General features: G+C 37.7%; 1 protein-coding gene across 3 annotated transcripts in view; it reads left to right on the forward strand.

Moving 5' to 3' along the window:
- Positions 1-1,393: 1,393 nt before the first annotated feature.
- dennd5a (DENN/MADD domain containing 5A) overlaps positions 1,394-24,603 on the forward strand; it is a 28,264-nt gene continuing 5,054 nt past the window's right edge. Inside the window, exons 1-15 of one of the 3 annotated variants that reach the window (XM_087793705.1) lie at positions 1,394-1,602; positions 9,263-9,334; positions 10,008-10,117; positions 11,801-12,491; positions 16,502-16,689; positions 17,710-18,033; positions 19,737-19,952; positions 20,013-20,247; positions 21,116-21,266; positions 21,340-21,433; positions 22,081-22,185; positions 23,043-23,174; positions 23,289-23,441; positions 23,507-23,594; positions 23,670-23,757. In XM_087793705.1, the coding sequence (XP_087649831.1) occupies positions 1,503-1,602; positions 9,263-9,334; positions 10,008-10,117; positions 11,801-12,491; positions 16,502-16,689; positions 17,710-18,033; positions 19,737-19,952; positions 20,013-20,247; positions 21,116-21,266; positions 21,340-21,433; positions 22,081-22,185; positions 23,043-23,174; positions 23,289-23,441; positions 23,507-23,594; positions 23,670-23,757 (2,747 nt within the window). In that variant the 5' untranslated portion in view covers positions 1,394-1,502. The remainder of the gene's footprint in view (positions 1,603-9,262; positions 9,335-10,007; positions 10,118-11,800; positions 12,492-16,501; positions 16,690-17,709; positions 18,034-19,736; positions 19,953-20,012; positions 20,248-21,115; positions 21,267-21,339; positions 21,434-22,080; positions 22,186-23,042; positions 23,175-23,288; positions 23,442-23,506; positions 23,595-23,669; positions 23,758-24,603) is intronic. The other 2 variants (XM_087793708.1, XM_087793707.1) reach the window with 2 other exon arrangements.

The raw sequence follows: 24,603 nt of genomic DNA on the forward strand, positions 1-24,603 counted from the left end.
CCTCCGGCCAGCTGTAATCACACCCACTTTGTTTATACAACGAGTCCCTTGGAGTTGGAGATTTCCAGGATAGATTACGCTGCAAGACAAATCGCAATACTTTACCAATCACAGCAGAGTGGGTGGGGTTATGGTAAAGAAGATTTCATCTGCAGAAAAACAGTGTCTTCAGTGGGCGGGGCTTAAGCGCATTTTCTTTTCAATGAAAAGAGAGTTTTGTACAAACAGACACATCTTAAGACATTTTTATTTGTTCAGGCTTTTCCTTGATTTTCTGAGACTCCTGTGTTGTTCTCGGTTATCTTGATCTTTTAAGCATATATTTTTATTGAGTTTTGTTTTGATTGTTTAAGCGCTTAAAGTATCTGGATGTTCTGTCCTATGTTAGTCTTTGTATCCTCTGTCTTTGTTATTTGTTATTTTTCTTTGATCTATGTTCTTTGTCTTTAGACTTAGATTTTGTCATCTTGTTCTTTCTCTTTATGTTCTTGTTTTTATTTTATTTTGATTTATTTTTTATGAAAAATTGCTGTATTTTCTGTGGCTATTGAAAAAAGAACAATTTCAATCAATAAAGTTTTACCTTACCTTACCTTACCTTATATCTCCAGATTCAATGCACAAAACACCAAACAATGGGACCCTATATAAATAAAGTGCTGCTCTGTGATATTTTTAACAATGCTGGAGAACTGCAGCACTTGCTAAGAACTCCTACCTGCTGCGACCACTTGTGTGCGCTCTCTGTGAAGTATTTGTAGACTAAAGAATAAAGTTTTACCTTAACTTACCTTTGTGACCCTGGTCTGGAAAAGCGCTATATAATAAATATAAATTACTTACTTACTTACTGATGGAATGGAGTACAATAAAGTCCAACATCTATTTAAGAAACACTTAAATCAACTTATTAGTTGAACTTTAATTATGTATTATTATTAAAAATAAAATAAAATAATCATAAAACAAACCTACAATTTAAGGTAAGGTAAGGTAAGGTAAAACTTTAAATTATTTTTTTCCAATAGCCACAGAAAATACTGCAATTTTTCATAAAAAATAAATCAAAATTAAATAAGAACAAGAACAAAGACAAATAAAGAGAAAGAACAAGATGATACAATCTAAATTTGGGGAAATTGTAAATTTGTTTAAGAAAATTCTGATTTTGTAAAAAAAAATTGTTTCACTTCGGGGCCACCGTAGTTTGTTTTCGACTCTTTTTTAAATAACTATATATTTTTTCTTTAGTTTTTTAATTAAATGTATTTCCAACCGATCCTCCAGCCCCGGCCCCTTTAACCCTGTCGTCGTGACGAGCTCTTATTGTGAAGGCCGGAAGTGTGGTCACCACTCGTCGTCGAACGGCGGTACCTTCTCATGTGATCTGTGGGCGCTTGACACTCCGGAGCATCCGTGATGGCAGAGAGAAATCAGGTCCTGGAGTTCTTCTAATATGCTCCCTGCGGAGGACCCCAGGGCGCCACCGGACCTCTCCCACCATGACCACCGGCTTCAGCTCTGCCTCCTGCCGGTTCGCGGATTATTTTGTGATCTGCGGACTCGACACCGAAAGCGGGCTGGAACCAGACGAACTGTCCGGTAAGCATTTTAGCGTCGAGATGGAGGAGGAAACGACGAGCCCGAAGCTCCAGTTGTTGACGTTAATTCTCTTTTTTTGTCGTTATTTTTAATCGATATTCTACCTTTTTTTATTTCCGACTGGTGCTGGATATATTCTGGGATGTATGTTCCTGTGGAGCGAGGCCTTTGCTAACGTCGCCAGCTTGTTTGTTTTCTCTGCTGGAAGAGGATTATTGAGTCGTTATGACAGTTTTCTCTTAAAACCACAGCATATTCTCAGTATATTTCACATCTTAAAACACATTCGTGTCAAGAATATTGTTTACATAAGTATTTATTTTAATACGGAGCGTCGTAAACAATAACATTACAATCGCCATTTATGTTTTTTTCTGTAGTACATCTGGAACATCACGTGGTTCCTTTTTCTTTTGGGTATCTTTACTTTACTACAAAAAAACCGTTTGTAAAGTAATGTGTGGCTGAGATTTTATTTATTCATTTATCCAAGTATTGATTTTTTATCCATTGGGTGAGGAATACGTGTCCAAATGTCTCAGTGATATTTGTTATTGTGTAGTTATACTGTTGTAGTAATACTGTTTAAAATATACAAACACTGGATAGAATTGTTACCAAGATAATAATTCGACAAAATCAACTAATTCAAAGATTATAACGTTTTATCTAAACTATAAAATGACTTTAAAACTATTTCCTTCAACTGAGAAAAATCTCTAAATTAAGGAAAATGATGTCACAACACGATCTGGAGCTTGTAATCCATGTGTTTTCTCGTTTATACTATTGTAACAGTGTATTCTTTTGTCTTAACAAGTTCTCGCCTGGAGTTAATACAAAACTCTGCAATGAGAATTCCGACCCGCTCTAGTAGAAGAACTCACATTTCCCCGATTCCTTAAAACTCTTGTCTTGAGACGACTCTGTGCTGTAAAATTCAATGTCATTGGATTTGGGAGATTGTGTCACAAATGTTTATAATATTCAGAGTTTAAAAGACTCCTATAAGAAGGTACAAATGTGTTCTTTGAATGAATCGGCGATGATGACAAATTCTTTGATCTTTGACAGTGTTAATTCAAAGATAAAACCTCAAGATTGGGATTTAACCAAAAACATCTTGATTGCCTGCGGGAAAGTTAAAAACATCGTGGAATTAAATGTGCGTGACTAAAAAGAAAATGAACAAAGCTAATGTCGACTTTAAAGGCGTCATTTGTTGCATCATCGGTTTGTTCTGCTTTCAATTCACTTTGACCTTCTATCCTTTTCCTGTTGATGCTAGAAGACACTTCGAGGGAGAATTTGTGTCGTCGTGGTTTGGTTTCAGGGGCTGAGAGGAAGGGTGTTGTGAGACACTTCAATAATGTCAGGGTTTTCCACGGTTGTGCTCCCGATGCCAGTTTGTGACCGGAGGAAACTCCGTCCACACATTTCTTCTCTGTTGGTAGAAAGAGTGAAAGTGTTTGTGGTGAAGAATGAGAGCATCTAGTCTCAGACTCGAGGTGTTTTAATCTGTTGGTGACCAGGTCACTCCAGGGATAATCCTCTTTCTAACAACACATCGTCACCAAAACAAACACAACCCTGACTAAACGGTGACAATTGAAATGAAGGCGTAAACAACACTTTGTCTTAAACGTCTCGGTATAAGTGATCTACTTTCTTGTTATTTCCTTTCATTTACATGCAGTCAGCTCAAGTTTTCACTTCCTCTTTCTTATTTCCATGAAACTTCCTGTTTCGTTCAGATTCTTTTGTAATTCATGAGGTGTGAGCACATTAAAGAAAGTGTGTTACTGTGATTCATGGCAGTATTTTGAAAACAAGCTAGTATTAACTTACTGATTTAACTTCATGTTGTATATTAAGGGTGTGTATTGGCAAGAATCTTGTGATACGTATATATAGGGGCAACAATACAATAAATTGCAATACTGCAGTAACAAGGATTCATTTGTAGTATTGTCGTGTACTTGACTCAGGTGTTGCAGAATTTACAGACCACATGACTCTTGACGAAGTCGTAACTTATTTCATTTGTTTTGAAACCAAAATATGTCCAAACATCCGCATTAAAAGTGCTGGAGTCGACTGTATCCTCTTGTCCTCAGTAATCTCTTGGTTTTAATTGTTCCTTTAACTGGAGAGGATGTAATGACTTCTGACAACACAAAAGACGCAGTGAATATTTTCATGTTAATTCTAAATAATAAAAAAATATATTATTTTATTTTACACACTTCATTGAAATATTATTAATAAATAACTATGATTAAATAATTTAATATGATTTGAAAGAGAATATAAGTGGATTCAGTGGTGTTTTATATCGATATAGTTTTGTGGAAATGCCTCACAACATATCTGTGTATCAATATTTCATCATAACACCTAGGTTATGTAAGATAAACGTAATATAATTTGCAGCTACAACAGCTGCTGTCTGGTCTTCAGCCGCTTGTGTAAAGACAGGAGTGACACCTGGATAAAAGCCGTATAGATGGACTTTAAGGTTGTCGTCCGATCGCGCCGTAACTAGTGCAGGAAATGGACCCTCGAAGGTGTGAGAATCAGAGCCTCATTGTACTGACCGCTGCATGCTGAGGAAGGTGGCAACAATGTGTGCTGCAGTGACATTGAAGTCCACATTATTCATGCGACCTCAGGATAATAACACCTTCTTACACTAGGTCTACTTCGCTTCATTTTCTAATATAGGGTTGCAGATGTGGCTACATCCTACCCCAGCTCGATGTGTGGAATAAATAAGTATTTTTACACGTCCAAAGAATATCATTATCAGAATCACTAAAGGATATTTAGCAAGAATAACAAGTGAATAGACACCAAACTATCCATTTACACATTTCATACTGTTGTTGTGAGAGGCAAAGGGAAGATGGGACAAATAAAATAAGCTTAATTAGATGGAAAATTCAGTGGGAAAAAATAATAAATGGGACAATATAATATAAGATTGAGCTTTACTTTGATAGCATATTATATAATTTTCCATTTATTTATTTAAATATCCTTAAGATCCTTTTGTACTTTATATTGAAAAAAAATCCAATATAAAGTACAAAATGAAGTTATGCCATGAAATAATCAAATGCATCTAAATAAGCACATTTTCTGGGTAATATTTCATTTTAAATGCATTTATTTTAGAAATACGGTATAAAAACACTTTTTAAAAATGAGTTACAGTACATAATAATATTCTTCTCCATTAAAAGCATTTAAGACCTCATTATGGCTGAATAAATAGATTAAGATGGACGTTCTTTTCCTGCATTTATACAACCACGACCGTTTCTATTTTTGTGGTCAGTGGCTGTGTGTGGGTTTTTTTTGTTACCACACCTAGAATCAAAGTCTGGGGTTTGCCCGTATCAGTTTTGCGAAAGTGTTCTGGAAATTCCTCAGCGACGATTACAAGAATGTGTCGAACAACTGCTTCAGTCAGTTCATTATTTGTCAGTGAAATCCTTTTACTCAAGTACAAAACCTTGCTCCATGGTACTAACTTACAATCGGCTTGTGTTTTTCTTTTTTTAAGGTAACGGCAAACTACATTTCTTAATCAAGTTGGATTTATATCGAGGGCACACATAGGAGATGGTGATAAATGACCTATAAAAGAAGAGTTTTTAAGCTTTTTAAAATGCAGGTTCCATAGACGGTCAACATAAGACGATGTACAGGCTCTGAAAAATACCCAGTTAGCATATTTATGACCCTCCCAGACTCGCACACTCGCTCTTACACACTCACTGGCTGTTTATTCAAATGCTAAATATCCTTTTGAGTTCCTCAGGAAACTCTCCCTCTCTCGGTCCCACTCGGCAAACAAATGAGGATGAAGGACTCGACACGAAAGCTTCTTTTATCGCATCATGTGGCTTTTTTATATTTATAGACCTCGGGATTAGAATCTTTAGTGCGAAGAATCCTTATTTTCTTAACAAACATTGCTTTTTTTCTACCGTTTTCAGACGAGTATTCACCTAAAACTCAAGCACAAAAAGAAGGATTTTACTATGAAACGCCTTTTTTTTCCACGGTTTTATTACTTTTTTAATAAGAGAGCAACATAAGTCCACGTAAATCCTGAAACCCGGAGGTGGATCCAAGCCAGACTCCTGCGGCTGAAGTCCCTCCTCTGTGTGACGGTCAAACAAATTTGCTGAGACCCACTTGTTAAGCGAACACATTCTTTCCCATCGGACCTCAGCAATTAGACCTGCACATTCCCGGGTGCATGTGTGTTTTCTCTGGTCCTGGTTTCAAACGTGTCCCTCGTGGAACCCAACAGATGTTTCTCCAGCTGAGTTGTTCTTGTAGCAGACGCCCTGGTTTTCCTTTTATTCGTTGGACAGGTTGAACCAGACATTGTGGACTGTATTTTGTCATGATTGGTTTCATTGTTGGGTCACATGACAGATTATGAGCAAGTAAAGAATCTGCAATTAAATAAAAATAAAAATTAAGTTGAGCTTCAACCGTTCCCTCCTGTAGAGGTTGAATCTTCAGTATGAGTCCTGATGGCTTTACGTCTCCATCCTACTTCTGATGCCATTTGTCTCATCGGTTTTTTTTTGCCCCACAGACCAGTTTTATGTCTGCATTATATTCACAGACAGACCTTTAGGTCAAAACATAACACAATAAATCATTATATAGTTAGTTTTTCCCTCATTTTCACTAGTTAACAGTTAGTTATTTTGTGAATAAAATTGACTTAAACAAGCGTTGAGACGTGTCAAGAGTCTCTTCAGAGAAAAAACAGTAATAATCAAATCAACAGTACGGTAATTATAAAAACAATGTTTTCTTTTCCGTGTGAATGCTTGGTAACTTTGAGTGACTCTGAGTAGACCTTAAATCCAGGTGGGCCTTCAACAAACCCTTGAACACCTCAGGGAACCTCTAGCCTCATCGTAAAGTTTCTCTGCAGTTAAATTGCTTCACAACGTTTCATCTTTCCTGGTCATTGACTCTTTATTTACTCTTAAATTGCATCGCTCCCTTTATACCCCCCCGGCTGCGACGAGCAGTAAAAAGACGCGTTCCGACATCTTTTCCAGTCAACCTGGCGTCTCCTGACGATTAACTATAGATGACGTCGAGTGAAATCAAGAGTGAGCTCCGTGGGATGAACAAGAATCTGTCGCAGGCGTCTCCACGTCACGTTTTTTTTTGTTGGTCGATGCCTTCATGTCAGAACAGCAAGTGTTCGCTCGGCAGGAGGCAGATCCGTGGGTGGTCACTGGCTCGCTGACGAGAAACTCAACGATGCATCACTCCTACTTCTTCCGCCGCACACTCGTTTGTTTGGTTTCTTTATCCTTCATTGTAAGACTGTCTTTGAGCTTCACAGCTTATCAGATTCACCTACAGAATTAGTTCTTTATTTAGGTATTTTTAATTAATCGTTTCTTAAAGTAATATTATTAATTTTTTCCTTTTAAAAACCAATCAATTATGTTTATACTCCAAATTTGTACTGACTTATCGAATTTTTCCAAAAGAGTACTTTGAATAGTGACCGAAATAAAAGATACAAGAGGTCACAATTTATTTGATTTCTCTCAAAAGTTCTCTTGTCTCAACAGTTTATTAGTTCATGAAAATGATGTATTTAAAGAGGCACGTATCAGTTCCTTTCCCGGCCTCTTTCACGACAACGTCCCGGTATGACCGGGTCTGTGGCTCGTGACGTCTTCGAGGTTTTGAACTTTTGATCGTGGCCTAGTTTCTTTTTTTGTTGGGCAGTTTCGAAGTGAACATCATCAACTGATTAAAGTCTTTAATCCTTAAATCTCCTTCCCTTGACTGGGTTATTCTCACTGCACTACTCAGTTAAGTGTTTTTTATTTAATTTAATTTAAACAACATGTAATGCTTTAAATATTTCATTCGTCATTTTCAATTTCAGTCATGTAACATAAAATCCCTACAAAATACTTTTTACCTCTAATGCAGGATGTTTTGAAACCTCATTTCGACCTAAGAATGAATGTATGAATGTTGGAAGTTATTATAAAATTAATCTTGTCTTAAATTCTTAACCGTCTTAATCTTGATATCCTTTCTTTGCAAACATTTAAATAAACTTAATTTACTTTTAAAAGTATTAAATAAAGCTCTTGGGGGATTTTTTTTCTTTTTTTCTTATGAATACATTTCAAAAATAGGTTACATTGATTCTTGATTAATAATAATAATAATTATTTGTTCTTTTGGGCTGTTTGTGTCTCTTTCGGGATTGTATTTATTTGACTTGTAGATTATTCAAATATGAAATATAATAAATGCGTTGAGTATTTGATAGTGAGTTTAATTCAGTAGTTTTCTGTCCATAAGTTGCTGGTAAAAAGCCGGAAGCTGCTGTTCTCGGTGACAACTTTCACACTCACCGGTGCTTCCTCTTCACTTTCAAACAGCAGCCGAGACACTTCAAAGTCGCCTTCGCTGCATTGAAACCATGGCTCTCGAGCGGAGGCTGCATATCTGTGTCAACAACGTAGCATTAAAGCAAACCTGGATTCTAAGACGCTCGTATCCGTCTGCTGCCTGAACTGATTCATCCGCACTTGGCAGGGAATATAAAGCTGTGTTTGGCAGACTTCTCATGTGAGATTTGAGCGATATTAAATCCCACAACGTCTTACTCACAAGAGGATTCTGTTAGATTTGAAGCGATGAGCGAATCTAGACAGAATAGATATTTCAGGAAATCTCTATTTTCATGTCATTTGTCTAAAGATGCTGCCGTTTAAAGAATAGAAATGTGTTTGGTTTGCCTCTTGGTGTCATGATCCCAAAATACATAATTCAGTCAGTTATTCACAATTTCTTTCATCCATTTAACTTAGTTGTTTCAAGTACACCACGTTTAACATCAGGGGTGTTCATTGGCAAGAATCTGGCGATACGACACTTCACGATATATTTGTAGTATTGTAGAGTACTTGACTCTGGTGTTGCAGAATTTACAGAGTTTTCATTTGTTTTGAAACCAAAATATGTTCAAACATCAGCTTTAAAAGCTGCTGGAATCTACTGTATCCTCTCATCCTCTGCCATTTGGGGTCCGTAAGTTTAATTCAAAACCAAAATGACTTGAATATTTGCATTTAGATAAAATTGAATTATTTTATTCAAACTGTTTAAAAATACAAACCATAGATTAACTATGATAAATCCCCCCCAAAAAACGTGTTCATTTTCATTTATTTTAAATGCATACAGTGCTGTTAAATATTGTTACACTATTGTGAAATAATATTGTGATATTTAAGTGTGTCAATATTTTCTTACTCCATTGATTTATGTCCCATTACTTTGATTTTATGTGATAAATAACTGTGTTTAACAATAAACATTTTCTAATTGTATTGTTTATAGGCTTCAGTTAACAGGACCTTGATGCGTTTTTAAACCGGTGTGTTTTCCTGTAAAGCTATTTTCTTTTCTGTCTGTGTGGTTTGAATGAAGTGTGTTGTTCTCGGCAGAGGAAGCCACAGTTTATTTTCATATTGACGCATCAAAATGTATTAAACTGCGAGTTAACCTAAAGTGATGCGCTGCCCATCCAGAACCAAACTTGTGATACCTTTTTTTTTTTTTTTCTTCGTTTGTTGTGTAGCGTTATGCCAGTATATAGAAGCTACTAAATTCAGAGATGGGGCCAGAGGAAAATTGGCGAGTGCAAACGAAGGTAACCCCCTAAAACATATCCTCCCGCCCTCCCCCCCCCGACCCTCTCTTTCCTGCGCTTCACAGAGATCCTTCCACTTTAAGCCAAACTTTACAAAACGCTTTCAACGGCGTTCGATTCTCATTTTATTTCTGCACTGGTTTGGGAATCTGCCTTCTCTGATTTATGCACTTCTAATTTTCCGCTTTTTTTTATTTTTGGTTTCCCCCTCACATCCTTGGGCAGCAGCTAAACTACATGCTAATGTTTGACAATCACGGCTTCTGTTTCCACACACACTCAACGCCGGCTCGCCCCGGCGTCGCTTGGTCAATGTTGACCCTCTCCCTACACTCTGAATGACTTGTTTTCAGCGCTGCTTCGGTGCGTGCATCACTTCTGCTTCACTCTGGGTTCGAGTCGACTCGATACGTTCTGATTATGCTCCGTGTTTTTCTTTGTCCTTCCATTCGAGCTAAACCTTCCACCGCCCTCAACGCTTGCCTCCTCTGAAACCAGAACATGTTTGTAATTACCTCTTAATACTGTTTGTTTTCTTGCAGACGGCAGCTTATTACGATCTACTGCAGTCTCCGCTCGTCATCGTTGTTGTTGTCTCAGAAATGTTCCCATATTTGTGGTTCTAACCCTCGTCTCTCTGTTCTCGCCCCTTTTTTTTTTAAAAACATTCCAGGTGAGAATTTTGAGCAGAGTCCACTTCGGAGAACCTTTAAATCCAAAGTTCTAGCACACTTTCCAGACAATGTCGAGTGGAATCCATTCGACCAGGATGCTGTTGGCATGGTATGAAAAACTTTTGACAACTTTCTCAATTTTAGGCTTTAATAATCACAATTGATTTGTTTATAAGAAAAAAACATGTTAATGTTGTTGTTTGAATCACTGATTGAATAGTAAAACATAAAAGTCAAAAGCAATCACTGAATGTGTATTTATAGGGAAGCTACTACCAAAGAAATATCAGGAATTTCATAGTGTACTATATTATCTATTGTTGTGATGTTTATTACATTTTCCATCATTTTCCTTGTGGTAATAAAATAAGTCTAGAGGTTTTTTTGTTTGTTTAGCATTTGCAAATTTCTTTTAATAGCTTTTGCGAAAAAAAAAAACCCAACAATATTTAGTGTGTTGTGTTGTTCTTCTTGTTTTAATCTAAGACCAACATACTTTAATATCAACCAGGCTGCGTGTTTCCAAATGGCCCACTATTTAAAATTATCCAAAGCAATTTTAGTCTCTGAGTCCAGTTTTCAACTAATTAAAATATAAAATACGAAATGGTTTACAGATGCTCTGAACGAACCTAAAGTACATTTTTCTCTTAAACGTTTTTCTAGTATTCGGTATTTGCTGTAGTGATTGGTTTTATCATGACCTACAGTAATTTACCGCAGTGATCATTGTATTATCCTGAAAGATTTTTCTTTGTCATTTATATATAACATTAGATTACAAGCCTGCAACTTTTTTGTTGTTCATTAGAACTCGGCTGCACTTAGTTCCTGTTCTGAATAAATCCCCCAAAAAACACAGATGGTTCGTTCTTCAGGAGAAACAAAACATGTTGCTTTCTTCACAGCCACAGAAGCCTTTCCAAGTCTATTGATCCAAGGTGACCCTTGAACAATTGCCTGACTCGAATGTTTGGTACTATTGACGTTAAAAGAACTGTCGACTCAGCAAATTTTGAAAACCATTGAATGTATTTAAAAGGACTTAATTATTTATAAATTATTTTGCATTAGGGTTGTGTATTGGCAAGCAGCTGGTAACAAGATACATATCATGATGCAGGGGCAAAGTTAGGCTTTATTGAGATACTGTAGTATCAAGGATATATTTGTAGTATTGTAGAGTACTTGACTCTGGTGTTGCATAATTTACAGACCACATGACTCTTGACGAAGTCGCAACTGCTTTCATTCGTTTTGAAACCAAAATATGTCCAAACATCAGCCTTAAAAGCTGCTGGAGTCGACTGTATCCTCTCATCCTCAGTCACTGTTGGGATCTCTTGGGATTCCATTGTTCCTTTAGCTGCCGAGGACGTAATGACTGCTGCCATCTAGCATTTGCACATGAATTAGTTAGTTAGATAGTTAATAAAAATATCTAATCATTTTATTTTATGCTTTTTATGGAAAAAAAATAAATATGATTTAAAAGCAAAAAAAAAACAATTGAAACGGTGCTGCTGAATCTTGTGGGAAAATCAATCATCAGAATTGGCTTTATTTCCAATAATGTAAGAACAAAACACATAGATGGATACATCTGTTTACAGCTATTTAATACACACCCGTACTTTACATTTTAACATTAGTTCAATTTCACTCGCTTACATGGATCACTCCTAAAATCCCCAAAAGCAATTTAGGTCCTTGAAATGAGTTTCCTAATGGTTTCTCCAAAGTTTCATTAACTCTTTCATAAGTTTGCCTCTCTGTGCTCCACCTCCCTCAGCTCTGCATGCCGAAGGGACTCGCCTTCCGGACTCAGTTCGACTCCCGGGAGCCTCAGTTCCACTCGTTCATCATCACCAGAGAGGACGGCTCCCGGACCTACGGCTTCGCGCTCACCTTCTTCGAGGAGGTGACGAGCAAGCAGATCTGCAGCGCCATGCAGACCCTCTACCACATGCACAACGCCGAGCAGTACGACATCCTGCACACGCCCGCCTCGCCGCACGAGGAGCTGCGGCAGAAGCACGCCCCCCACGCCCCCCACGCCCGGCCGGTGCTCCACGCCGCGCCCGCCATCTCGCGCCTGCAGCGCTTCAACTCGTACGACATCAGCCGCGACACGCTCTACGTCTCCAAGTGCATCTGCCTCATAACCCCGATGGCCTTCGCCCAGGGCTGCAGGAAGGTCCTGCAGCAGCTCCACCAGGCCGTCAGCTCGCCGCAGCCCCCGCCGCTGCCCCTGGAGAGCTACATCTTTAACATCCTCTATGAGGTCCCCCTGCCGCCGTCCGGGCGCTCCCTCAAGTTCTCGGGCGTTTACGGGCCGGTCGTGTGCCAGAGGCCGGGCACGGCGGAGCTGCCCCTCTTTGACTTTGCCCTCGGCGAGATGTTCCACCTGCTGGGCGTGGAGAACGTGCTCCAGCTCTTCACCTGCGCCCTGCTGGAGATGCAGATCCTGCTCTACTCACAGCGTAAGTAGCTGAGTTTCACACACACTAGACATGATACATTTTTTATCATTTAATAATGATGAACAAGCTTCAGGACTATGTTTAATGGACTGTGAAGACATTTACAAGATATATTTTTTATTTACTTCATGTATTAGGGCAGATTCTTCTCATTACTACTTAAAATGTGTTGCATGTACTGTAGAAAATGCACAATTTTAGGTTTTAACATGCACATTTATACAATCTTGTTAGACTCACACATCAACCTTAACCCTTTTAATACTACATTTATTTAATGACTATGGATTTGGGGAATCTTTTCGGGCTGAAGATCTGAAAAGAGATCTGAAATTCCTATATCATTTTATTAAGTAATGTTCAGTAAAGTTCTACAGCAAGGTTCCCCAACCTTTTTTCTCACCGTGGACTAGTTTAATATCGTCATTATTTTCACGGACCTGCAAATGTAAAAGAACATGTCACGACCCAAACGCTAAATGCATAATAAACATCTCACCGTAACACTGACAGCAGCCTCGGGGCTGGTTTCTCTGCAGAACAGATGTTCTCTAATAGAGTTTGTGTTTAACTCATTTATCTTCCTTACTTGTCTTTTGAGTGAAGTGATCAAAAGAGTGTCAAAAGTCATACGAGTATCACGTTTTCAGCCCAGTATCAAATGTCGGTGGTTGGGAATCACTGTTTTTCAGTACGGTTTAGATGAGTTTCCGTTCAGTCTCAGGATGGATATAGTAACTGACAATAGTATAAGGAACTCTGAATAGGTGTCAAAAGTATCGTGGTGTCAAACTTAATCACAGGTGGGATCCATTAAACAGTGCCATGCTGTAGGGTGGTCACGATACTAACATTTTCGATACTGATACTTGAATATTCAATTCTTAATACCACAAGGTTCAATAAACAAACCCTCAAATTTCAAAGAAATAATTCAAAAGTAACTTTATTAGCAAGAAAAATGGAAAAATAAACTCTGACAATCAACAGAACCACATATTTAATGTCAATACTTTTGAAAACCCTTCCCTGATATGATGAGCAGTGACTTGTAAAGAGAAAAAACATTTCACATGCTTGATTATTTAATGTATTATTAATATTCCCATCATTACTTTACAAAAATCACTTCCTGACTATGAGCCGCCTAAAGCTGTGTGGAGACAGTATAACGTTGACTGTCGACCATTGATGCATAACAAGTATTTCTCTCAAGGAAGTTCAGAGCGTGTTGTACGGGTGCAGCTGTTGATGCAAAGTCGTACTTCCTTCTGAGAAAATCTTTTGGACGTAAACGTCATCCGTGACCTGAGGCGAGAGAACATGTTTGATATGCATGGTGGAACCACAACCACGATTACATAAGCTGTTGAGGGTTTTCTGTTGAAGTGATGCTGTGTGTGGACCAGCTTGTGTAAACGTTGCCCCCCCACACCACCCCCCCCATCACAGGCTTGGACTCATGTACACAGGCTTTTGTTGACCGTGAAGGATTTCCTTCAGTTGCCATGTAAATGCTGCTTCTCAGCACATTTGGAAATCTGTTCACAAGATGGATCTGAAGTTTTTGTGATGACGCTGATAAAATCCAGGCTGGTTTTAATGAGAGTTTATCTCTTAAAAAGATTGTTAGTATCTGGCAGATAAGTGGCGAAGAGAGAGTTGTGGAAAGCATTGATTTAAGGAGGCCAGCGCTGGTGTAACGTTTGGATCCATTACAATAGCCGGAGAAGGCTAATGGTTTGCTAAACCCCCGGGGCCGGAGGAGAGCCCTCTTCAGGGAGAATGCCGGGGTGTTACCAGGCAACCACAAGACGAGGGCCCGGATCATTGGTTGGAAGTGACATCATGCCATTGATTCGTCCTCCTCTGCTGAGACACGTGAAGGTTGTGTGGATCCAGGCAGGGGGTGATGGTCCAGCAATGACGGATCTTAGAGATCAGCTTCGCGATGCTGAGTAGCTCCAGCACTACAATTAGAGGAGTGGGTTGAGCTAAGAATAGCGAGAGAATTCCCATATGATTTATAAACAACCACTCGTGATACATGAGGTGTCAAAACCACAGCTACTGTTTCATGAGCTGGAGGGTCAACCGTGAGTCCAGCTGTGTGACCTGTCGTTACAACACTTTTACAGCTGCTACATAAAAGTGTTTGAGGTTGAAATGTGTTCATCCTGATAAGCACATATGTCACAAAACAAAGTGTCCCAAAATAATGTGTTTATAAAATTAATTTAATCTTGATTGTGTGAAGAAAGTTTTAAATTATCCATCTGTGATGTCACCAATAAAAGGATGTCATTGGCCAGAGTGGACGGACAAATAACATGTAGAACATATGAACAAATACATTGTGGATATTTAAAGTTTTAAATTTAAAAGAAAAAAGGTTGAATTTCCAATAGATAAATGGATATAACTTTATTGACCCCTTGAAAAAATTGTTAACAAAATAAAAAAGGTTCAGGGTATGAAAGGTTTTTTTGACAACTTTATCTCTGATTTTTGTTTATATTAACATACAGTGATAAAGGACATATTTATTCATAAAAATCTGGGGGTTTTCTATTTCTATTTGTTTTTTACTTATTATTATATTTAAAGGCTAAATTGAAAAATGTTTTCTTCTTTATCTACTTCATTAAACAGTTAAACAAATAATTTCAACAAAATACAAAAATGTATGTAAATAATATGATACAAATTGGTTATTTGACCAATTTAATTTTAATTTAATTAATTTTCATTATCTTTTTTTTTTAAACATTTCCTTCATGAATGTTTTTTATAACTCGCCTAATTGGTAAACATTTTGTGTTCTTTCCTTATCATTGTCCTGTTCGTTTACTTGACTTCCTAGCAGTCGGGTGTTGTGTCTGGAGCTGCAGCAGTTGACCTAAAAAAGAGAAAGTATTTTCTTAGTAACCATATGAGGAGTGTCTGCTGAATGGAGAGGTAATGATAGAGCAGGAATGCAGGCGAGGAGGAGGAGGAGGAGGAAGAGGAGGAGCAGCCGTACGAGGACACTTGGCTTCAAGTGTGAGGCCACATATTTCAGCGAGAGCTGTTGTAGAAGAACCAGCTGCTTCTCATCTACGAGCTCCCCTTATGTTTTATCTCGAAACTGTCATATAAAGATGCACTTAAGCCTTGTTCGTACTCGCAGGAACAATGTAGACATTTACGCTCCCATCACATCTTTTATGTAGATTTTAATTGGCTGGAGAGGCTGGGACTGAGTCTCTGTGGATCATGAGGCGACTGAGAATAAATCACACACACTTGGATCCACGGAGAATACAGGAGTTAGTAAGCAGGGGAAGGTTTTGTGTTGAAAGGAAATCGATGGTGACAAGTCTGTTCTTGAAATGGAAAGTTTTGTTGAAGAATGCCACATTAGATCAAGACATACCTACAGCTGTCTCATCCAGAACTTCAAAATAAAGGCTCCTTTATCTTCATTCAGTTCAACACAAAATTGAAAACTTCTTACTTTGTCCGCAAAAGTTTTTGAGACATTTATAAAGTGTTTTTTTCACAAGTAAAAATGTTTTATATTTTAAATTACCTGGTTTAATTCCCTATTTTTTTCACTCTTTAAGGTGCACCGGATGGTAAAGTACATTAAACATGGTGCAGCTTCTTAGTATTACCAACATTTTGACCAATTTTTGAGCTGCTTATACAAAATTAATTAGGTTCAAGGTCTGTAAGTACAACCAGAATTAAAACATAAAGCACACATAAGGTGTATTTTCCATTTTTTAGGTATCAAGCCAAACAAAATGTCCACAGTAGTTACCGAACTGTCTTCTATAGGAATTATACGATTGGTAGGATCAGATGTTGTGAGTCTGTGTACAATTGTTGTCATCCTGAACCTTTCATGTGCTATTATGTGTCCATTGAAGATCTCGAAGATGGAAGCGATACAATAACCATCCTATGATGACCTCTACAAGCACGTCTCAAGGACAAACGTTGATTGTTTCCTCTGTGCGTGACAGACTACCAGAGGCTGATGACGGTGGCCGAGAGCATCACCGCCTTAATGTTCCCGTTCCAGTGGCAGCATGTTTACGTTCCCATCCTGCCCGCCTCGCTCCTCCACTTCCTGGACGCACCTGTGCCGTACCTAATGGGCCTCCACTCCAACGGGCAGGACGACCGCACAAAGCTCGAGCTCCCACAAGAGGTAAAAGCGTCGGAATTCAACCGTGTCCTTCTTCTAAAATTGAAGTCGTTTAATAATCCATGCGTTATGACGAACTCGGAAGAAGACGGGAAGAGTAGTTTGGGACTCAAAATACGTCTTGTAACCGGATTTTTTTTAATAGCAGCATTAAATATTTGTCAGTGGCTTCTTTTGTCAAGTCTGAGACACACCTGAGGCTTCATTAATCTTTTGTTACCTTCAAGCTCTTTTCAAGCAACAAGTTATTCCAGATATTTGGAGCTTTGGGCTTCAAAAAAGAGCTCATTGTAGCGATGATTGCTGGAAATATTCCAGTCATCAAACGTGTTTACAGTAGACATCGTGAGTCCTCAGCTTTGAATTTTTATATGCTGACGAATAGGGGTGTGTATTGGCTAGAATCTGGCGATACGATGCGTATAACGATACAGGGGCAACGTTACTATATACAGTATATATATTGTTTTATAGTACAATACTTGGGTAATAATTATATATTGGTAATATTGACTCTTACATACATGACTCCTGACAAGGTCGTAACTGTATTAGCGACTGGAGTCCACTGTATCCTCTCGTCCTTAGTCATCGCCTTAAACTGCTGAGGATGTGATGCCTGCTGCCATCTAGCGGCCAGGAGTTTAATTGCAGCATAAAAATGCGACAGAAAAGCCAAGAAAGTTTGTGTTTGAAATCAAATCCTTGATATTTTTTGTTTACAATCAACATTCAATTTATTAAAATGCAAATCATAAAAGCTATTATAAAAATAAAATATTATATAAAAGCCTAAAAAATGTAAAAATATCAACAGAGTACTGTTAAATATATATCGCAAGTGTATCAATATTTTCTTTAACAAAATGTGTAGAATAGACTGAGCAACACCATTTATAATTCAATTAAATATTAAATCAACTAGGCCAAGCTATTCGCAATATATTTAATATATTTACTCATTGATATGTGTGTGAACTAAAACGCATGAATTAAAAGCAACATCCTTCACTCGCTCTGCAGGCGAACTTATGTTTCGTAGACATCGACAACCATTTCATCGAGCTGCCCGAGGAGCTGCCTCAGTTCCCCAACAAGCTGGAGTTCATCCAGGAGATCTCAGAGGTGCTCATGTCCTTCGGCGTTCCTCCGGACGGGAACGCCTCCTCGTCCTCCTCCAGCGACAGCCAGGCCAAGTACAGAGGCTTCCGGTCGGTCGACATGGCGTCGGACAAGCGCAACGGAAACCTGGCGGCGCCGGTCAACTCCTTCCTGCTCCGAGAGAACGAGACCATCGCCAGACTGCAAGCTATCGTGAAGAGGACGGGTCTGTCCGGCATGGAAACGGTAGGAGTTTTAGATGGGATTTTATGAATTTATTATTGGAGCTTGGAGTTTTATGGAAGTATATATCGGTGCCATCAGAATATTGAATGGTTGGATTTAATATTTCAAATGGTGAAACTTTTAATTCAATTTCTATAATGAAAGTTTATTCTTTCTAATATTTGTAGCCTTTTAAATCCAATGTAATATATGTTGGTTTAATAGTGCCACCAGAAATTACAATTGCTTTTTAATCAGCAATAATGAATAGACATACCAGTGGTGTCAATAACATCTGTACTCTGTTGCTATGGTCTGTTGTCACTATTATACCAACATTTTTATTTTAACTACTGATTTAAAAATATTGATTAGAAATGTTATTTTTTAATAATTAGAGATTGGAATATTAAACACTGTGTAAAAAAGATTAATTAATTTGGAAAAACATTTAATTTTAATTATTAAAAAACATACCCAATTCAACCCTTTTATAGAGAAATCATACATTTAAGATAAGATATGCCTTTATTCATCATGCATTTATGTTGTCACAGCAGCTCACAAAAATGATTTGTAAACCATAAAAAGAGTATAAGACACACGCTTCACTTATTACAATAATAACATAAATGAATAAAAATGATCAAATGATAGTAGACAAAATAATAATGTAATAATCAATTCTATTATTTTAAAAATGCAATGCTTTAAACGGAAAAAATGTCAAATTAAACCATTTAATGTGTTGATGACACTTACACATGACACATACTTGCAATAAGTCCTGATTGAGTTTTTTATTCTGGTCTGTGCCTGTGTCTATCTTTATTCTTCAGTATTATATTGTTTAAACACAGAGTAAATTGTTATGATCACTTCAATAGTATGTTTAAAAAGGTCCAGATGGAAGTTAAATAAATAATTTTATTAGCAATTGAAGATGCTTTTTATTTATTTATATTGAATTATACAATTAATTGGCGAGTAGAGCAAAAAATTGAAGTTTCAGTGGAGGAGTATGAGATGTATCTCATGGTCCTATTAAAGTATTGACGCCCCCCTCAGTGAAAAACAAACAGAGGAGTAACGTCATTCAAACACAAGGGGGAGCCATAGTACACCTGCTTCACGTTCAATATCGTGTTCATGGAGAGAAGTTTGTGTCGCATATATGAACCTCTAGACTAAACCTCTAGTTTACATTTAACAAAAACATGTCTTTTGGGTTTCTTTGTTGCATTAAGTACATTTAGAGAAATTTTAACAACGTTATTTAATCATAAAATATAATGAATTACACATTACATTTGCTTATCGTTATTCACATCTATAGAATCTGCTGAACTTGACAACCATCTGCAGCTGAAGGCTTTGTTGAGTCGACAAAACAACGATTCGAAGAAAAAACATTTCCTTTTCTTCTCATCGCCTCAGGCCACGACTTTAATCCTCTTTTGATGTCATCAGAGTTTAGATAACAAGTCATATGCTTCCTTCTCCTGATGTAATCTCTTATTACAAATGACATTTATAAAATATTTGAACTTCCCTCACAAAGCCGAGTGTCTTAATGTGCTTTTAGTGACGTGAGGATAGTTTTCTTCACTATAATTGAACATCAAAGTAACTTTTCAATGACTTCTGTAAACCTCTGTTTCATGTGATAAAAGTATCTGCTGTGGTTGTTCTCAACGAGGACTTTGTTCTTTTTTTTCCATCAGCTGGAGGTTCGAGAAGACGCCAGCATCAACAAAGAAGTTCGCTTCCACTGCGACGAAGAGGAGCTGAGGATGCATCGCGTCAACATCCACATGCGCGAGGTCTTCGCCAACCGCTTCACGCAGATGTTCGCCGACTACGAAGTGTTCGTCATCCAGCCCAGTCAGGACAAGGAGTCCTGGTTCACCAATCGGGACCAGATGCAGAACTTCGACAAGGTACTGACCGGATTGTTAAGTGGAACGTTTTGTTTATTAATTCATTTGTTTTTGCCGCAGGCGTCTTTCCTGTCGGACCAGCCGGAGCCCTACCTGCCTTTTCTCTCTCGCTTCCTGGAGACGCAGATGTTCGCCTCGTTCATCGACAGTAAGATCCTGTGTCACGACGACGAGGAGCGAGAGAATTCGCTGAGGGTGTTCGACACTCGCGTGGACAAGATCCGCATGCTGAACGTCCGCACCCCGACCCTGAGGACGTCCATGTACCAGAAGTGCACAAACATTGAAGACTCAGGTAAGCAGGGACCTTTTTATTCATGTTTTTATTGATTTAGATTTTTTACAATAATAAATACGAAACCATACAAAGCAGCTATAATAACCCAAATGGGTTTCCCTTTAGCACCCCATCGCAGCAACTAACTCTCAGTGTAAAATAAATAAAGGAAAAAGAACACAATACAAAACGACTGTGTATACACTAGGCCTTGATAAACTATATAAAATGTGTCCAAATAGTATAAAAATCATGTATTTTGCCAAGAACGTAACAATTCAAGAGCTAGATAACATGTCATTTCACCCATCGATTTGTTGGACTTTTGAACACAAACAAATCAAAACAATTTTTACTTCTGTAATTTTTATCATATTTATTTGATGTCTTATATTGCAATAACGTGTGCACAAATATATTGACAATTGACATGTAAATATTCACCGTTTATTTTTGTGTTGCAATTGAACTTCTGTACGCTAGATGGCAGCAGTGGTAAAGGAACAATAGAATCTTGATACTGGCGATGAATCCTGGCCATGACTGAGGACAAGAGGATACAGTCGACTCCAGCAGCTTTTGAAGCTGATGTTTGGTCATAGTTTGGTTAAAAAACAAATTAAAGCAGTTATGACTTCGTCAAGAGTCATGTGGTCTGTAAATTCCTCAACAACGAGTCAAGTACTTGACAATACTACACATATATCTTTGTTACTACAGTATTACAATATAATCTATCATCTGTGTATCGTGTTGTAATGCAAGTTAGAATTCTCCTTCGATTCAGAGGGTAATAAATTATTGGGGGGGGTGTTAGTGTTGTTTCAAAGCATTACAGTTATGTTGAGATGAATTACATTTTTTTTAATAATTTGTCATTATTCAGAGAAAGCCATCGAGATGCGAGTTGCCAAGATCGACCACCAGGCTCTGCACCCCCACCTGCTGGACATGAAGATCGGGCAGGGACGCTACGAGCAGGGTTTCTTCCCACGACTACAGTCGGACGTCCTGTCCACTGGACCCATCAGCAATAAGTGTGTTTTCTCGCCTTCCTTGTCGTACCTCGGCACCACCGGGAGAAGTTAACGGTTCACGTTTGATTGACAGATGGACCAAAAGAAGCGCTCCGGCTCAGTGGAGGAAGAGAGATCGTCAGAAGCAACACGCCGAGCATCTGTACCTGGACAACGACCAGAGAGAGGTCTGGAGAACCAACTTGACCTTCCTCATTAAACTGTGTTTCCAAGTTTCTTATTTTGATCGGATTACTAATATTTGCATGACTTTCTTTTACTGCATGAATGTTCCTTGTGGGAGTTCACGGGTGCCATCAGAATATTTTTTATTTAATATTTAAAATATTGAAACTAATGTTTAGATGTTTCTTAAGCTTCAAAGTCCTTTCTTGAATAATTTAATTCAATAATAACTCTACACTAAAAGTTCGATTTTTATTAATGAAAATGTATTATTGATTTCATTTTTTTAAATAAATGCATTGTTTTTTACACACAGAGTTTGATATTGTAATTCCCACAATTCGAGATTACATTTTCTAAATCAATACTATCTTTTAGTTTGTTGCCTTTTTAAAAATCCATGCCAACATCTTTATATTGAATTTAAAAGGCTTAAAGTTAAAACATATTGAACTCAGAACATTTATTTTTTAACTATTGTAATTAAAATGTAATTAATATTGTTTAATTAAATTAATTTTCAATATAGGGAATATTAAATCAAATTTGATTAAAAATCAATATTGTGATGTCACTGATGAACTCCCACAGCTTTAATTTGTTTTCACCCGTCTCTCTCTCTGCCTGCCTGTCTCACCCTCACACTCAGCATGTCGAATGCATGTTTCGGGAGCTGCAGCTTCTGCTCTTTCTAGACTACTACTGGTTCTCGCAGTCCTTCCGCCCATGTTTAAAGTCGGTGACTGTGGATGTGGTATGTTGTTCTGTGCAGCTGCATGACATTAACCCACACGTCCTCTAGCCTTCTCTTAACTCTAGCTCTTCAACTAACCACACACTCTGTTCACAAACTGACGACGCCAAGATAAAACCATTATCTTCTTTTATAGGTTTGACAGTTTAGTTGGTAAACAAGCTTGTGTTAGGTTTTTTTAACCCTTTAGGGCCGGGGTGTCAAACTCAATTGCACCATGGGACAACATTTGAACTACTATCTGGGTCACGTTCCAAACTAAAAAAAACAAACAGTCCAAATGATGCAAATTCAACACCAAATTATTTCAGGCCTAATTATAATTATTATTTTTCATTATTTTAGCATCTTTTAGATTCACTTTAGACACTTGAATTAGGTCACATTTTTGTTTCCTGATTGATGTTTCTTAGCTCTATTTTGTATAAAACAAGTATGACTTTCAATTTGTGGATATCTTTCACAATCCTAGTTAACACTTTGACACGTGTGCTTTAGGAGTTTAAAACCACAATCGTTGTATGCGCTTAAGAAATGACTCGAGTAGCTTAAAGATTAAAGCAACACTGAATTCAAAGCGTTTTCTCATTTCATTCACTCACCTGCTCCCAATGAGCCTCACGATATATATCAAATACACATATAGAACAGATGTTTTTACTAGTTGTTTTTTGTAATGTAAATATATTTTAATCACATGTTAAAATTATAAATTTTAGTTCATTTAGAATCGTTTCATTTAAAACAAGACACAAATAAAACCGCTAAATGTTGCCTCATCTCAAGAAATTACTCTATATACGTACGTTTATTAGTGGGCGCTAAAGTTTGCCGTGTGTTCTTTTTTTTTAATCCAGAAATACATCCAGGAAGCCAGAAACTTGGGCACAACAATACGGCAACCAAAGTTGTCCAACCTGTCGCCATCCGTCATCGCTCAGACCAACTGGAAGTTCGTGGAAGGGCTCCTGAAGGAGTGCAGGAATAAGGTGTGTTCACGTGTTTTTCTTTCTGGCTTAGAGAACCTTTTGTTTTATTGTTGTTGATCTTGGAATATAGGACACAAAGGTGTCAAAATGTATTAAATTCAAAACTGTCTGCAGACGAAGCGTATGCTGGTGGAGAAGATGGGGCGGGAGGCGGTGGAGCTGGGTCACGGGGAGGTCAGCATCACGGGCGTGGAGGAGAACACTCTCATCGCCAGTTTATGTGACCTGCTGGAGAGGATCTGGAGTCACGGGCTGCAAGTGAAACAGGTACATTTGAAGCTACACCCCATTAAAAAAAAAAACAGACTCAATATTTTCTGAATCTTCTTCAGGGTAAATCCGCCTTGTGGTCTCACCTGCTGCACTATCAGGAGAGCAAGGAGAAGAAGAACGCGACGCCCTCCGGTTTAGGACCACCAGGTAACGTAGGATCTGAAACCTCAAACACAATGGAGTTGTTTTTTTTAACCAACATGTATTTCCTCAAACCTTCAGGCTTGATTCATGATCCTGAGAGACGAAGATCCGATGGCGGCATGTCGGCCATGCCTCCTCTGAAGGTCTCCCTCATCCAGGACATGAGGTGAGAACCAGCATTGTGACCTCACGTCTGAAAACACCCTTTAAATTTATATTATTATATGTGTTTTAAAGTCATCGGAATGTTGAATATTTAAATTTAAATGTAGTTATTTTTGTTGAAACGTTGTTGTTTTAATCATTTAATTAATTTTCTGAATAATAATAATTCAATAATTCCTATATTTAAAGTTGTATATATTTTATAATGAAATTTTAAAGGCATTGCATTTAGAGAATCATTTTTTTGAATAATTGGAATTCAAATATGAAACTTTATTCATGAAAACAAATTAATGCATTTTGGAAATATTCCGATTTTGTTTTAATTTAATTATTCAGAAAACAAGTTCACCCTTTTAATGAACAATTATTGATTTTATATTATTCAATCAAAACCAATTCAAAATTTTCTTAATTCTAGTATTTAAAATATAATCTAATATTTTTTATTATTACTTTATGATATAATATTATATAAAAATATGATATTTTATTATTTAAAAAATAATGTAAGATCATAAAAAGAAATAAGAATAATGTTGTTGAGAACATCAACATTACACGTCCATGTTGGTGCCTCATGTTTGTTTGTGTGTTTGACGGCAGCCTCAATTGAACAATGTCAGGAGTGAGAAAGCAGGGTTGAGGAGTCAGAGCGTGAAGAAAGAGATTGGGTGTAACTGCACGTTACTTCCAGTCTAATTATTGGACCCCCGCGGGCTTCACTGTAAACAGAGGGGGGTTGAGGGGGGTCACCTCAGGTCACGGCTGCTCTCTGCACTCTACTGTATGTATGAGCGAATTATACCTTCAACTTAATCTCATTAGTCAAATATTCAGATAAATG

Source organism: Callionymus lyra, chromosome 6, assembly GCF_982586985.1.
Source record: "Callionymus lyra chromosome 6, fCalLyr1.hap1.1, whole genome shotgun sequence".
In the NCBI taxonomy this organism is placed as follows: domain Eukaryota; kingdom Metazoa; phylum Chordata; class Actinopteri; order Syngnathiformes; family Callionymidae; genus Callionymus; species Callionymus lyra.